Source organism: Pteropus vampyrus, unplaced genomic scaffold (assembly GCF_000151845.1).
Source record: "Pteropus vampyrus isolate Shadow unplaced genomic scaffold, Pvam_2.0 Scaffold19, whole genome shotgun sequence".
Taxonomy (NCBI): Eukaryota; Metazoa; Chordata; class Mammalia; order Chiroptera; family Pteropodidae; genus Pteropus; species Pteropus vampyrus.
In genome coordinates, this window is record NW_011888800.1 from 9,297,101 (window position 1) to 9,312,773 (window position 15,673).

General features: G+C 38.4%; 1 protein-coding gene across 4 annotated transcripts in view; it reads left to right on the plus strand.

The window, feature by feature from the left end:
* Positions 1-7,523: 7,523 nt before the first annotated feature.
* Positions 7,524-15,673, plus strand: part of CASC4 (cancer susceptibility 4) — an 85,005-nt gene continuing 76,855 nt past the window's right edge. The window contains exon 1 of one of the 4 annotated variants that reach the window (XM_011355030.2): positions 7,524-8,145. In XM_011355030.2, coding sequence (XP_011353332.1) covers positions 7,819-8,145 — 327 coding nt within the window. In that variant the 5' untranslated portion in view covers positions 7,524-7,818. The remainder of the gene's footprint in view (positions 8,146-15,673) is intronic. The other 3 variants (XM_011355029.2, XM_023527827.1, XM_011355032.2) reach the window with 3 other exon arrangements.

Below are 15,673 nucleotides of genomic sequence, written 5' to 3' on the forward strand. Positions count from 1 at the left end.
GGGCAGAAACCTTGGGGTTTGTGCCAAGTCCAGAAAAAATACATTGCAGCAGACTGTGCAGAGGCATGACCGTCTTTTTATTGGTTGCCAAGAATCTAAGTCTGTTTTTTTAAAAGTTACAAAGGAAATATAAGCAAAATGTTAAGGAACAAGAACCATTATGTTTTGGAAAGATATGTAAGAGGTGTTGATTAATCAGTCAAAAATATTTGTTGAATGCCTACCATGTGCCCATTAGCTCCTTTAATGTGTATATTCTTAATATCTACTAGTTACTGTGCTACCTGCTAAGAAGAAAGAAAAATAAAAATGACAAAATCTCTGCTTTCTGGAGTTTACAGCTGACTGGCCAGTCAAGACACACCAATGTGAAAGAATTGAGTAACAACATAGATAAGGCAGTATTATACTTTATGATTATTGCCAAAATGATGCAGTTTGTAGATAGTAAGTGCATAATTCGAAAGAGAAAGAGATGTGTTGAGCAGGAATTTGAAGGAAGATCTCAGAGAGGGAGGATTTATGCTAGATCTTGAAGAAAGCTTGGATTCTGGTCCTAGATCTGTCTTTAACAAGTAGAATACAATAATTTTAAGCAAGTTACATTGCTTCTCTGAATTTTTCATTTTCATCCTCACACTTCAAAATGGAAGCTTTAGATTAGGCAATCTCTAAATTGCCTTCCTGTTCTAAAATTCCATACTTTAAAAATTAAGAAAAAACATAAGGGTGAAATGGTTAAGAAAATATCCAAAAAAAGTGTTTCAGACAAATCCAAAGAAACTGGGAAGAAAGAAGTAAGAAGTCATTGGAGAAGGGGAAGAAAGCTTAATGATGTGGGGTCAAAACGAAATCAGAGCCTACTGCATACTATCTGTTAATGTGGTCCAGAAGAAAAACACCTACTAAAAATTTAATAGGAGGCAGACATGTCACAGCAAAATAGACTGCTATGATAGAAATCCAGAAGATATCATGGAGGCACAGTAAGATAATGGTCAATTCTACTTGGTAGCAGCAGCGGGTAGGAGGTATCAAAAACGTTTGAAAGGAGGTAGACTGAGTAGTTCCCTGGCTGGGCAATGGTAAAGGAGGAAGAAACTGGAAGCTTCAGGAGAAACTTTCTGTCTCTGCTATATGCCCTGCAACTCCTCCTACCTACAACACTATCTGGCACACAGCAGGCACTCTATGAATGCTTGATTAATTAATTAATTAGCAATTAATTAATGCATGCACCCTGATATAAAGGCTTGAACGAAATAGGCTTCCAATAACACAACGCTACGATAATGAATTTTTAAAAACTTTATTTTCAACAGTGGTCTCTAACCTTTTTGGTTAGAACTAGTGTTCCTATGAGAATCTAGTGCCTGATAATCTGAGGTGGAATGGAGGTGGTGATGCTAGTACCGGAGAGCAGCAGCTAGTACAGATGAAGCTTCGATCACTCATTTGCTGTTCAACTCCTGCTGTGTGGCTCAGTTAATAGGCCACGGACTGGTACAGGTCCATGGCCCTAGGGGGCTGGGGAACCCTTATTTAAAAGTATTATTTCATAATAACCTTTTCAATTAAGTATTTTCTCATTCAACTATTATATTAACAATATAATTGTGATCGTACGGGTATCTGAGAAATTTGTATTATTGTTATTAATTATGAACAAATTCACGAATAAATAGCAGTGAAAGAAAGAAGGAAGGGGGAGGCCTTCCCATATGGAATATCCATTATAACTTGAGAAATAGGACATACTTAGAGCTAAGGCATAAAGGGACATAAGGAAAAAATAAGTCTGAAGAGGCTGAGTTCTACCAAAAATATGGGCTGATAGGCCCAAGATTACTAATCTTTTAACTCTTTTTTAATGTCAAAAACTGTACAGATACCCATGTGATAGTAATTATATTTTTAGTGTCCATTGATTAAGAAAATATATAATGAAAAAGTAAAATATACAATGAAATCACTAGTAACTTTAAATAAATTTTAATTTTGTTCATCACAATAGTATCTCAGACTTTTTTAAAAAAGTAGTGAGATTTTATAGAAATTATTTATTCAGTATACAGACCAAGGTTAGTGAACATGTAGATTCATTCATGCCCTCCCGACAAAATGAGAACTATTGCTAGAGTAATAATAGCAGTAGTGGCAACATTTTATGGATTTACTAATACATGTATAGCACCTATTCTAAGCACTGTACATGTATTAACTCACTTAATTCACATAACAACCATAGGGGATAGGCATTTTTATTGTCTCCATTTGTGACAGAATTTGCTTTTACTTCCTTATACTTTTTCTTCCCTTCCTTTACTAAGAGACCCTAATTTTCAACTGAAAATATTGCTGCCGTAAGACTATATTTCTTTGCTTCCTTGATCTCTGGGGGTGACCATGTGACTAAGTTCAGATCAATGAAAAGTTAAGTGCAAATGTACTTTTGGAAAAATCTTCTTAAATTTTGGAGTGGGGATGCTCTTCTTCCTTCCTGCTTCATCAAGAATGTCATGTCTGAAAGTGAAGATGAGGTCCATTCTGTAGGGATGACAGAGTAGTGAGCTGGAAGGAGCCTGCCATACCAATCTTGGATGGCCTGCATCTGAATTTATTTTATGTAAGAGGGAAGAAAATCTTATCTTTAGTTCCCCCTCCACACCCTGTTATGTGGAGCCAAACTTACTCCTCACTGATAGGCTATTTTGGAAATGAGAAAACTAGGATACTGAGGTTAAGTACTTTGCCTGACGTTACAAAATTAATAAGAGACGGAGACTTTTAACTCACATTCTTACACCAGAGCTCACATTACCCCTATATATATTAACTCTTGCTATACAACAATAGGAAATGAGTTTGACATAGGGAAGTAACTCAACAAATGTGTTCTCTTCGCTAGTATTGGTTGTAGGCTGCCATGGGAAGGGGGCTTCACAAAGTAGGCTTCTTCAGCTAATGCAGTTCTGAAGGGGGCTGATAGCTGAGGGCTATCTGCTGGCAGCATTACCAGCAGTTGGAGGAAGTCCTTCCTTCCTGAAAGGGGATTTGGGTGGTACATTGTAGCATCTACCTCCCATACATGATATCATACCCTTTCCTGTGCCTGTGGCCAAATTACAAATTGATCATAGTTTTCTTTCTCACTTAGGACACATACCTTTATTAATCTTTTTAAATACCGAAATCCAGGCATTTTTACTAATTGACTGGAGTTAGCACATAACCTACTAGCTCTTTTCCTCTAGTTGTCTAAAACCCGGTGATGTGTCACCGAACAGTTGACCGGGATCATGTCAAAGTCATGAGAAAGAATTCCTCATGAAGGCAATGAAGCACCAGCTCAAGTTTATTGGAAGCAAAAGTACACTCTTAAAAGTGAAAGTACATTCTCAGACAGGAGAGCGGCAAGCTCAAGTGGGAGCTGCCCCACTTATCTTGTGGGGTTAGGGCTTTATCTATTGATCTAGGGGTGAAATATTCATGATTTTGGGTGGCCTCTTCATGGAAAGGAGGCAGGTTTTCTTGGAATTAGGGAGACACCACTTTTCTTGCCACGTTTGGTTTTTACAAAACTGTCATGGTGTCAGATGCATGATGGGTACAGCGTTAACAACAATGTTAATTTATTATAATAAGTGCATAATGAGGGAAGAATTAGGCCAAGGGTGAACGGGGCCTGGTCTGTGCATGTGTCTTTGTGGGAAAGACCACCTGTGTCTCTGGGTCAGGATGTTGTGGGCTTTGAGTCACTCTAAGGGCCTCAGGGATCATGGCGACCACATCTGTGCTCCTGTGGATTTCTCTCTTTTCCCCTCATATCTGTCTATCTGCCTACTCTAACATAAGGGTATAAAGGCCTGGACCCTCTGACTCAGAACAACTCTAAAGGGCCATCTCAGTTTCAGAGCCCTACATGGAATTGACTGAGGTTTTCACTGAGACTGCATAGTAGCCCATTCTGTTTCCCTCCCTTCTTTTCCCATCTGTGGGTGGTGATCCCAAGAAACACTCCCTAAAAACTTCCTATTACTAATTTCCATCTCAGAGTCTGTTTCCTGGGGAACCAAACCTGCAAATCTGTATTTTTTCCCTCATTAACTGATCTTAATCGAAGGGAGGTAATACATCTCAAGAAAAAGAAAACTAAGTTGTAGCTAACATTATTTGTTTTGATCTTCCCAACTTACTGTTTTTTGGTATTAGACTGCCCACTGGCCAACAAGGAATGTCCTATGCTGGGCCAATCATAATACCTTGCCTACCTGGCCACAGTGATGGGTATAAGTGGTATACACATGATTAGGCTTGGACAACCAGAATCCTTCCCTGGTAATTTTTGCCCTGAAAGCCAGAAGACAGACCTCCCTTATTTATTAGATTACAAAACTGACAGGATGTGATTCTGGGGGATCTCTTGGGGATGCTGGAGATATTTTTTTGTTTGTTTATTAGGAAAGACCATCTGAAGTAGGCAGAATAAAGTCAAGCTGATGGCAGAAGCAGAAAGAATTAGTCCTGGAAGCATCAAGTACCTATAGGTACGCCGGTTCCTGCTGCTCTTCCGATAGTACCACAAAACTATCCTTGTAACTTTCACATATATGTGTTTGCATGCATGTTGTATGTATATATATGTATATAAACACATTTTAAATTAAATATTATTTTATTTTTTGCTTAAACCAGTTTTTTAAAATTTGCAATGGAAAGGACTTGCCTATATCTGTGTACTTTGTATTTTTATGAGCTGCCACTTTCTCTAACCTAGTCCTACTCAATGTCTTAAATATTGAGGAATAAGTTATAAAATAATTTATTTCTCTGCTCAACTCCAGCACATCAAATATAACATATATTTAAGTCAATATACGCCAATAGTGTTTCGAGCTCAAGAAAGGGTCAGGATTGTACAAGAAAAATAAATGACATGGTTTTTGCCTTTAAAGAAAACTCTATCTAAATAAAATTCTTATGACTCAACCACATTTGCCACTCTATAATAGATGCTTACTCCTCAGTTAAATCTTAAAACATTATTTCTCTATGATTATACTGTCTTTCTAGTTGTAAGAATTTATTTATGTCTATACTTGATAACCTAAAAGATATCCCGAAATATAGGAGCTTTTTAAAAATAATTTTACTTAGTTTTAGAAATACAGAAAAACTGTGACAATAGTAAAGAATTCCCATATACCTCACATCCTGTCTCCCCCATTATTAACATCCTTTATTAGCATGGGACATTTGTGACAATCAATTAACTAATAAACATTATTATTAACTAAAGTCCATATTTTATTCAGATTTCTTTAGTTTTTACCTAATGTCCCTTTTATCTTCTAGGATTCTATCTATGATACCACATTACATTTAGTAGTTATGTCTCCTTACCCTTCTTTTGGCTGTGAAAGTTTTTCAGATTTTCCTTGATTTTGATGACCTTAAGTTTGTAGGATTACTATTGAGGTATTCTGTAGACTGTACCTTAATTGGGATTTGTCTGATGTTTTTCTCATGATTAGACTAGGGTCGTGAATTTTGGGAAGGAAGACCATGGAGTGCTACCCTCATCATTTCACATGAAGGGTACATACTAACAAAATGACTTATCAACATTGTTGTTAACCTTGATCACCTGGCTTAAAGAATTGACTTTTACCCCCAATTTGTTTAATGTTTAACCCAGAACCATCTATAGGAGAGCACTTATACACTATCTTGATAGTGTGTGGATTGGGCTCATTAGTAGGAGGAATAGCTTGAAGAGGTAACCATTAAAAGAGAAAAAAAAAAATTCTCTGGGGTGGGGGGAGTAGAAAAAGGATTGGTTTTCAAGATTCAGCCCTGTGTAAATTACTTTTGCATCTGTAAAATGGAATAATGGTGCCAAACAGTTTAAGCATCTGTGTAAAAAAATGTATGTAAATGCGTTTTCTATATTATACTTTTACTTGTCAGAATCTCATATAAAAATGAAAACACATTTAGGGTTACATCTTAAACAGATAACATAACTTTTACAGATTAATTTTTAACGTCTAGCTAAGCAAAGCAAGGTCAATATGAAGTTGAGGAAAGGATAAGTGAAGAGATTCATTATAATCAATTATTTCCCAATTTGCCTTGCTCCCTTTTGCCAAAGTTAGCTTGTCATTGGAGACCAAATAGAATTTCTCAGATCTTATGAAGCCAGAACAAAGGGCTCAAGTTTGACGTGAACTAAATAATAACTTTTGTGTTGTTTTTCTGTATCTATGAGAGGGAAATCATCATTCTTTTAATGTGTAATAATTCTTCTTGGCTATTCTAGGACCATTAGGCAAGTAACTTTATTTTTTTTGACATGGACAGGAAGCATAGAATAATTATTTAAAGATAACGTCTTCCTGCCTCAAAATCATACCGCTCTGATTTAAATGAAAATACCAAAGTCTTTGCGTTCCTGAGATTTTATGCTCATGGGAGTTCTTGAACCTGAGGTCTGAAAAATAAAGCAACTCCATCTTCTCCTTAAATAGGATAAAGCGAATAACTTTTTAAAGTTTTATGAAAGGGCAAAGGAAATATGCAGACAAAACAAAAGAAGTGGGGGCTTTCTCTGTACCACTGTAATTAACCCTCAACATACAGCAACTCTTAGCCTGGTATAATGCAAAGAGTGATGTTAGAAACCAATGACCTGGAATCAAGCCCGTCTCAAAAAGTTTTTGCAGCATCTTTGTGTCTTGGATTCCTCATCCGTAAAACTATGTTGAGAGGATGAGCCTAGGCATGCAAAAATATTTTGTAAGAGAGCTTTCATTTCTAACCCAGAATGTGCTCGTTGTAGTAACAGCATTATTGAGGGCAGCTTCTGGACTTTCTATTTGGAAGCCCACCCATCTCAAAGCAAAAGCAGCAACGAGTTTAAGAACAGGAGCTCACACATTCTTAAGTTCTTTCCGTTGGAAAAAGCAGTAACCTTGGAAACCAGGCTGGTACTACCCCTTTCAGTCATAAAGCTTAGGGTTTCCTGCTTTTCTCCGTAATGTTTAGAGCTCTGCTGTTTTATAGTCTTTTTATTTTGTTTCGTGCTCTCTCCACATCGTTAGCACAAACGAGAAAACGTCCTATTGAAGCGTACAAAACCTTTCTAGTTGCACCTTCTGCCCGTAGCTCGCCCACTGATTTCCCTGCAAAGGGGTCGCAGCCCCAGAAGTCCTCAAAAACAAAAACTCAGGAGGGCCGGGGCAGCGCATGCACTCCCTAGTGACCAGGTAAAGCTGAAGGGACTCCGATTTCGGTACCAGAGATAATCTTAAACCGCCCAAATTAACGCGACACTCCGTTTAACAGAGATAACCCTCGCGAGATAAGACTGTAAAGGGCGAGAGAAACTCACTTTCTCGCGAGAAGAGGGGGCGTCGGCGGAAATTAGGAAATGACCCCCTAAGCGACCCGGTCCCAGCCAGTGGGCGGGGCCAGGGTTAAATCCGCCTTCTTCCGGCTCTTTTCCCCGCCCCCTAACCCTGAGGTTTAGGGCCGGAGGTGCGAGAACCTCGGTTTTGCTTGTTCCTGTCGGCTGGTGCAGGGTCGCGTTCAAAGCCTCCGGAACGCTTTTTGGCCGGATTTGAGGAGAGGGGGCGGGGAGGGGCCTGCGGCTTGCAACCCCGCCCCCTTCTCCCGCTTGCCGGCGGGCTGACTGGCCCGCCTACTCCCTCGGCTGGCCCTGGGGCCGCGTCCCCCAGGCAACTCAGCAGTGGAGGCCTGAGATTCTGCCCGCAGGTGTCCGCGGCGAGGCCCGGGGGCATAGCCTGGTTCGTCCCCATGGTGGGTTTCGGGGCCAACCGGCGGGCTGGCCGCCTGCCCTCTTTCGTGCTGGTGGTGCTGCTGGTGGTGATTGCGATCCTCGCTTTCAACTACTGGAGTATCTCCTCCCGCCACGTCCTGCTTCAGGAGGAGGTAGCGGAGCTGCAGGGCCAGGTCCAGCGCACCGAGGTGGCCCGCGGGCGTTTGGAGAAGCGCAATTCAGACCTCCTGCTCTTGGTGGACTCTCACAAGAAGCAGATCGACCAAAAGGAGGCCGACTACGGCCGCCTCAGCAGCCGATTACAGGCCAGGGAGGGCCTGGGGAAGAGATGCGAGGATGACAAGGTGAGTCCTCTTCCATCAACCCCCATAGTTTCAGCTCTGGGGTGGAGGTGTTAGCCCGCCAACGGCTACCTTATTATGCCTTCCAGGATTGTAACCCTGGAGCCTCCCCTTTACTGCCAACAACCCTGCGTCTGTCGGACTTTTCCCGGTTTATCCCAGCTATAATCTCCAGTCCCTGCCAGACGAAACTGGCTGTTAAGTTCTGGTTCTCAAGAGTGGCCTATATGTGGATTCCGCCTTTTCTGCAAGCTCAGCTGCTGAGCTGGCAGTAGTAATCATACGGCCTGTGTGGCGGCCTTACGTTCACAGATACACAAATCTGGAGACTGCCAGATTTGACGTGGGTATTGTTGCCTTAGCCTTATTCCATGCACAGTGATCAATATTAATTTATTTAAAGAGTGGGGTCTCCTCTAACCCCTCCATTTATGGTGGTCACCATATACTTTTTAAGCAGTATGACTTTTCATAAATTTCTATAGGACGATGTATTAAGTGGTTAAAGAATCAGATATTACTGCCCTTTTGTGATCAAAACGTTATGATAGATGTTCTTTGGAGCCATATATACACCAGACTTGTGACTTGGATAGTTAATCCAAAATTATGTACTCAGTATGAATTGTTAATGAAATTATCAAAAAAGTAGAATCTAAATGTTCTATGCCAACAGAATCTCATGTCAATGTCCTCGTTCTTGAAAGGAAATAAAAATGAAATTTTATGTGCTTAAGTAGCTACTGTGGTTGGTGTTTTATGCGGATGGAAAGCCATACAAAATTTAAATTTAAAAAGTTTAAAGCTGGATTATAACTAGACGTGCTACTAAATAGTCTTTGTTCTCACCAGCATATGGAGAACGATATTAACTTATCCCTTCTGCAACTTCTGTTGGTATAGCAGAGTTGTGAAAATTTCTGGGTGGGATAAATAGATGCCTTTCTTTATGTATCCTTCTTTGGTAATCTTTACATTGTTTTTAGTGTGTACATATTATAATTAAAACTTTTTATTTTGTATCTCAAAATCACTTTGAGTAAATCATTGTAAATTAAATTCTCCATGAGCTCCCAACTTCCTTAGTCACCAGCCCCTCAGGTAAGTGTTTTTCTATAATCTTCTCTTCATCACAATATAGACATCCTCTGAAGGGCGCAAGAGATCAGCAAATTAACATACATATTACATGCTGAACTCTAAAGACAAAAATTCTCTTGGGCAGAGTAGGCAGAAATCCATGAAATGTTGGAGTATTTAGATGAGGCCTTCAGATTTGGAATGGTTAGGGATTATAAGTAAAGTTCTTTCTTCCAATCTGAAAGGAAAGATAAGTCTTTTCTAATAATTTATATTCTGGATTCCATTTTTTCCATCTTCTGGACTGTAATTATCAGTTTCTTTCAGTAGGTTTTCACTTTTACCTTCAAACAGATATAGGTATCTTCTGTTCTAAATTTTTTTTTTATTCCTCTCTATACTCTCTTCTTGCAGTCAACCAATGTCTTTACTTTCATTGCTAAACTCCATTATTGGTGGTCTATAAATGGTTCATCTACTTCTTTTTTTTCCATCTCCATTCTAATCTTTTTTTTTATTCTGTGTCCAGCCTTCTTTCCTACCCTTTTCTGAAGCTATTCTCTTGAAGGTCACAAGTGACAGCCTTCTTAGTCAAACCCAAAAAACATTTTTATTTACAATCTATTTAATCTCTGAGTAATTTAGTCCTGCTGATTGTCTCTAAGTTTTTGGAAACTATCTCCTTTCTTGCTTCTGTAATATTGAACTGTCCATATTCGCTTCCTACCTTCTTCAGTATATTCTTTGCTGGATTTTTTTTTTTTCCTCCTACCACCTAATAATGGACTCTATTCTTGGGACTCTGTTTTCTCTTTAGAGCAGTATTTCTCAAAGTGATAGTAAACAGAATACTATCCTAGGAATTGTTCATAGATGGTCAGGAGGAAAAAATGAAAACCTTTTGAGGAGGCAAATGTTAACTATTAAGAGTAGTACATTCTCCTGTTGGAGATCATAGTTGTTACATGCCGTTTAGTCAGCCCTGATTTCTGGCACCGTTGTGAGTGAGTGATATCCACAATGTCCTGTCTTCAGTAGCCTTGCTCAGCTTCTATAGACTAATGCCTATGGCTTCTTTTATGGAGTGAATTCATCTCACATATGATCTTCCTCTTTTCTTGCTGCCTTCTATTTTTCCCAGCATTATTGTCTTTTCCAAGGAACCTTGCCTTCTCATTATGTGCCTGAAGTAGGACAGCTTCAGTTTTGTCATTTTTGCCACCAGTGACGTTTTGGGCTTAATTTGCTCTAGGACCTACTTGTTCGTCTTTCCAGCAGTCCGGGGTATCCATAAAACTCTTTTCCAACATCATATTTCAAATGAATCAGTATTTTTCCTATCAACTTTCTTTGCTGTCCAACTTTCGTGTCCATATGTGGTAATTAGGAATACTGGGGTGTAGATGATCTTAGCCTTGGTCTCTAATGACACAGCTTTGACCTTTTTGATCTTTCCTTACTCTTCCATTGCTGCCTCTCAAAGTCTCAGCCTTCTCTTGATTTCTTGGCTACAGTCTCCATTTGAATTGATGACTGAACCAAGGTAAGCAAAATCTTTAACAATTTCAATATCTTCATTATCTATGATAAAGTTGTGTATTTCTTTTGTAGTCATGATTTTTGTCTTCTTGATGTTCAAATACAGTCCTGCTTTGGCACTTTCTTCTTTCACTTTCATCAGAAGTCATTGTAAAGTCTGTAAGAACTCTGTTAGTAAAGAAACCTATTTAATTTTGTTTGAACTAGCCTCACTCAGTTCATTTGATTTCTGTTTTCACAGCCTACTTGTTATAGTACAGAAGAATATGGCAAAGCACACTAGTTAGGAAATGTCCTAGGTATCTTAACTACTTTTCTTTGGCTAATCTGTGCAGCTTGCTCACAAATCTGTAACTCTTACTTGTATGTCAAGTCTATATTTTGAGCTGTCTATAGCATCTTCGTTGAAGTGCTTGTGAATGTTCGTCCTAGGGTTTAATGAAGAGATTCTGAACCGCTAATGGAAAGGATAGTCTTGGTCTAGATGAGCTGTAGATGAAATTTGTCTTTCAGAGGTGTTTTCTTTACTGCTGCTAGTCCCTTGATATCTGGAGAAATATGTGGTAGATTAAAAAACATTTCAAGCTTTGAAGGCTACAAATTAGGCTAGACTTCTAGCTCGGTTTCTAGCTATGTGATTTTGGGGCAAGTTATTTAACTACTTTGGGCCCATTTCCTCATCTGTAAAATGGGGATTATAGTACCTACCTAGATATTATACAGATCTGAGATCTCCTTATTTTTTGCCTTCCCCCTAAAAGGTTATAGCCTACAGGAGTGTATTAGTTTGCTAGGGCTGCCATACAAAATACCATACAAAAGATTGGGTGGCTAAAAACAACAGAAATTTATGTTTTCCTAGTTCTAGAGTCTGGAAGTCTAAGGTTGATGTGCTAGCTGGTTGGTTTCTTCTGGGGCCTCTCTTTCTTGGCTTGCACGTTGCAGATTGCCACCCTCTTGCTGCTCGGTCTTCACCTGATTGTCCCTCTGTGCATGTACATTCCTGGTGTCTCTTCCTCTTCTTATAGGAACACCAGTCATATTGGATTAGGGCCCCATTCAGCCCTGTTGGTTTTAACTTCATCACCTTTAAAGACTTTATTTCCAAGTGGTTACATTCTGAAGTACTAGGGTTTGAGACTTCAGTGTATGCATTTTGTGGGAACACAATTTAGCTCATAACTGGGAGCAGGGAGGGGGTCCATGACAGACACACTCCTTTTGTGGATGTAGGCCATTTTTCTTAATCTCAGTTTAATTCTTGCTACCTGTATCTTATACTAAAGCTATGTGGTTCAGGTCGGCCAGGTCAAGCTCTTGATAAATAAAAGGAGCTGTCAGAACGTAGAAAGAGTCCTCCCCCAAATTGTTGTTTTATTACAAATGCAAAAAAGAAAAAGTCAGTTTTGAGGTTTGAAGCTGAACAATAAATGACCTCTTTTTCGTTTAACAATCATAATCTTCCTTGAGGTAGTATATACCTTTGGATAAATAGGGAAAAGGTCATGTGCCAGAAAGGACTATGAGAAGCATATGACTTTTTTCCAAAAAATATCTTCATTGTGTGTATATGTACACAACACTCATACAAAATATGTATATGTCACATAGTAGATGTTCATTACCATGGGCTCAAATCCTCATTCTGCTATCAAGTATGTATATAACCTTGGGAAAATTATTTAACTTCTCTGTGCCTCAGTTTCCTCATCTATAAAATGAGGGTGATAATAGTTATGGCTCTCATTCTTGTGAAGTTTAAATGAATAAACTCATTAAAATGCTTAGAACAATGCCTAGCACATAGTAAAAAGAAATTTTTAGTAAGTGTTGTGTTAGCTACTGTTACTTCACCACTACCTCCTTATTTCTATCCTGCCTTCTCTTCAGGATGGGACTCTATCCGTCTTCCTGCCCAAGATCTAGTCCCAGCTCCAGCCTACCTGCCTTACCCATTGCTCCTGGTTGTCTGACTTTCAAAAGATTTAAACAGACATCTCATCAGAGAAGATTTATAAATGGCAAATAAACACATGAAAAGATGCTCAATATCATTAGCCATCAAGAAAATGCAAATTAAAGCCACAGTGAAATGCCACTACACACCTATTAAAATGACTAACATTAAAAAGTTTGACAATACTAAGTTAGTGTGGATATGGAGTAACTACAACTCATACTGTTTGTGGGAGTATAGAATAGTACCCTACTTACTTTGGAAAACTGCTTAGCGGTTTCTTATAAAGTTAAATACATACCCACCATATGACTTAGCTAGCCATTTTACTCTTTGGTAGAATGTACTCAAGAGAAATGAAAACATATGACTACACTATCATCATAGTAGCTGTAGTCACAAAAGCCAAAACCAGAAAAAATCAAATTTCCATCAGCAGGTGAATGGATAAGCAAAATCTGATAAATCCATACAGTAAAATATTACTCAGCAATAAAAAGGAATGAATTACTGATACACTGAACAACGTAGATGAATCTCAAAACCATTATGCTGAGTGAAAGAAGCCTGACAGAAAAGAGTAGATACTTAATGATTCCGTTTATATAATATTTTAGCAAAAAGAAAACTCATCTATGATGATGAGAAACAACACTTATTGCTTGAGGCCAGAGGTGAGAGAGGAATGACAAAGGGAGGAGGGGAAACTAAGGGAGGTTAAAATGTGCTATATCTTGTTTGTAGTTGTGGTTACTCAGATGTTTAAAGCTATTAAGTCATCAAATTATATACTTTAAATAGAAATAGTCTATTAAATGTACATTATAAGTCAATGAAGTTGTTAAAAAATAAAAATTCAAACATGCAATTAAAGGAGTGCAGGGAGCCAATCAATGGCTTTCTATTGCCCTTAACATAGCTCTCAAATCTTTTGCATCTGACTCAAGCCCTGCAGTCCACTCCACACATTGAACTTTTTTTGAACATATGGTTCAAACTCTCCATGCTTTTCCTTATTCTTTACTTTGAAACATAGCATGCTCTACATTCAGAAGCCTCTTCTCATCTCTCCCAAGCTGCTGCTTCCTCCAAACCTCTCATTTGTTCTTTACCTCACTAAAGCCTAATCTTTTTTTTAAGGATTCAACTAAAACTCTCTCAAGAATGTCTTCCCCAATCCTTAACTCAGATCCTTCCCTCATATCCCCTGCTCAATTTTAAGCTCCATAATCATGTATACTGTATCTGTCTTTTGTTTTCTCGTTCACTGCTGTATCCACAACATGTAGCATAGGAAACTGAAAATTCAGACATATCTGATGAATAAAGAAATGAAATTGGAGTTAAAGATGGAAGCACAGGGTATATAACCATTGAGTGAGAGAAGGATGGAATGAGAGAAAGCGGGTGTTTTTGAAGCTAAGTGAGAAAAGTTTCAAGAAAGAGGTACAGGAGAAACAATCAGACATGGAAGGTAACTGATCAAAAGCTCTGAGGCAACATTGTTCAAAGGAGGAGCAAATTTAAAAAATTTTTCCTGGCCAGGAAAAAATAGGTTAAGAAAGTTAGATAAAGTTAGGAATCAGAAAGAGAACCTCGAAGCACTCAGAAACTGAAATTACTGCATGCCTACCCTGTGCCAGAGGCAAACTTGGACTTTTAGTCAAAGGAAACATTCTCTTACAAGGAAGAAGCTAAAATGGGGAAACCTTAGGTCTTTACTACAAAAAAATAGTCCTCCTTGCTTAATGAAGTCAGAGTTCAAAAAGTCCTCCCTGTCACTTCAGATGAAGATAACAAATGCCACATTGCAAGAATGGTTTCTTTTCCTCTATTGAATGGGTGTAAGGAAGCTCCTTGGATGTACTTTTACCTTTTCTCTACATAACTAAATCCTAGCCATCATTTTTTAAGAATCGATCCCTTTTATGAGCTCTGTGGGACCTCCTGGGATTACTCTGTCTTTTATGGGAACAAGAGAAAGTAGAGAAATATGAAAATAAGAAAGGGAGACAAAAGGAAAAGTGGAGACATGTTTCTAAGTACTGAATACAGTAAGTGCTCAATTTGTTTTTGAAAATTTAATATATTTGAGTTTTAAGAGAACAACACAAGTCCATATTTCTTCAAGATTAACTATACCAATGCACCCAGGAAAGAAAGGAACTAACATTGTTGTCAAACTCTGTACTGGACAGGTTTTACATATTTTACTTCATTAATACTCATGTTATGGATGAAGAAACTTGAGAGGTCAAAGAATGGCAGAATTTTAAACTCATATCTGTTCGATTCCAAAAGCCCTTGCCTTTTCCAGTAAACTATATTACCACACAATATTTTATATATATTCATAAATATATAAAATTCTATATAAAATAAAATTACATATTATTGTATAAAGGCAGTTATCTTGCCAACAAATCAAATAACTTTTGAGTATTCACTATGTCTTTTTCCTAGAGTTTCTGTAACAAAGCACCACAAACCAGGGTGCTTAAAACAACAAATTTATTATCTCAGTTATGGAGATTAGAAGTCCAAAATTAAGGTGTTGGCAGGGCCATGCTCCCACTGGGGAGGGGAAGATTCTTACTGCTTCTGACACAGGAGTTCCTTGGTTTATGGCAGCATAACTTCAGTCTCTTTCTCCATTTTTCATGGCTGTCTTTCCAATACGTCTGTGTGTCTTTGTCTCTTTGCATCGCGTTATCTTCCCTACCTACACTTCACATGGCATTATGTTTTCTCTTAGAAGAATACCAGTTATATTGGATTAAGGCCTACCCGAATTCAGTATGACTTCATTTTAACTTGATTGTTCTGCAATGACTATATTCAGGTAAGGTCACATTCATAAGTACCAGAGGGTTAGGATTTCAACATATCTTTTTGGAGACACAATTCAACCCTTATTAAATCTATAAATCAAGTTGGAATGGATTTAATCTTAAC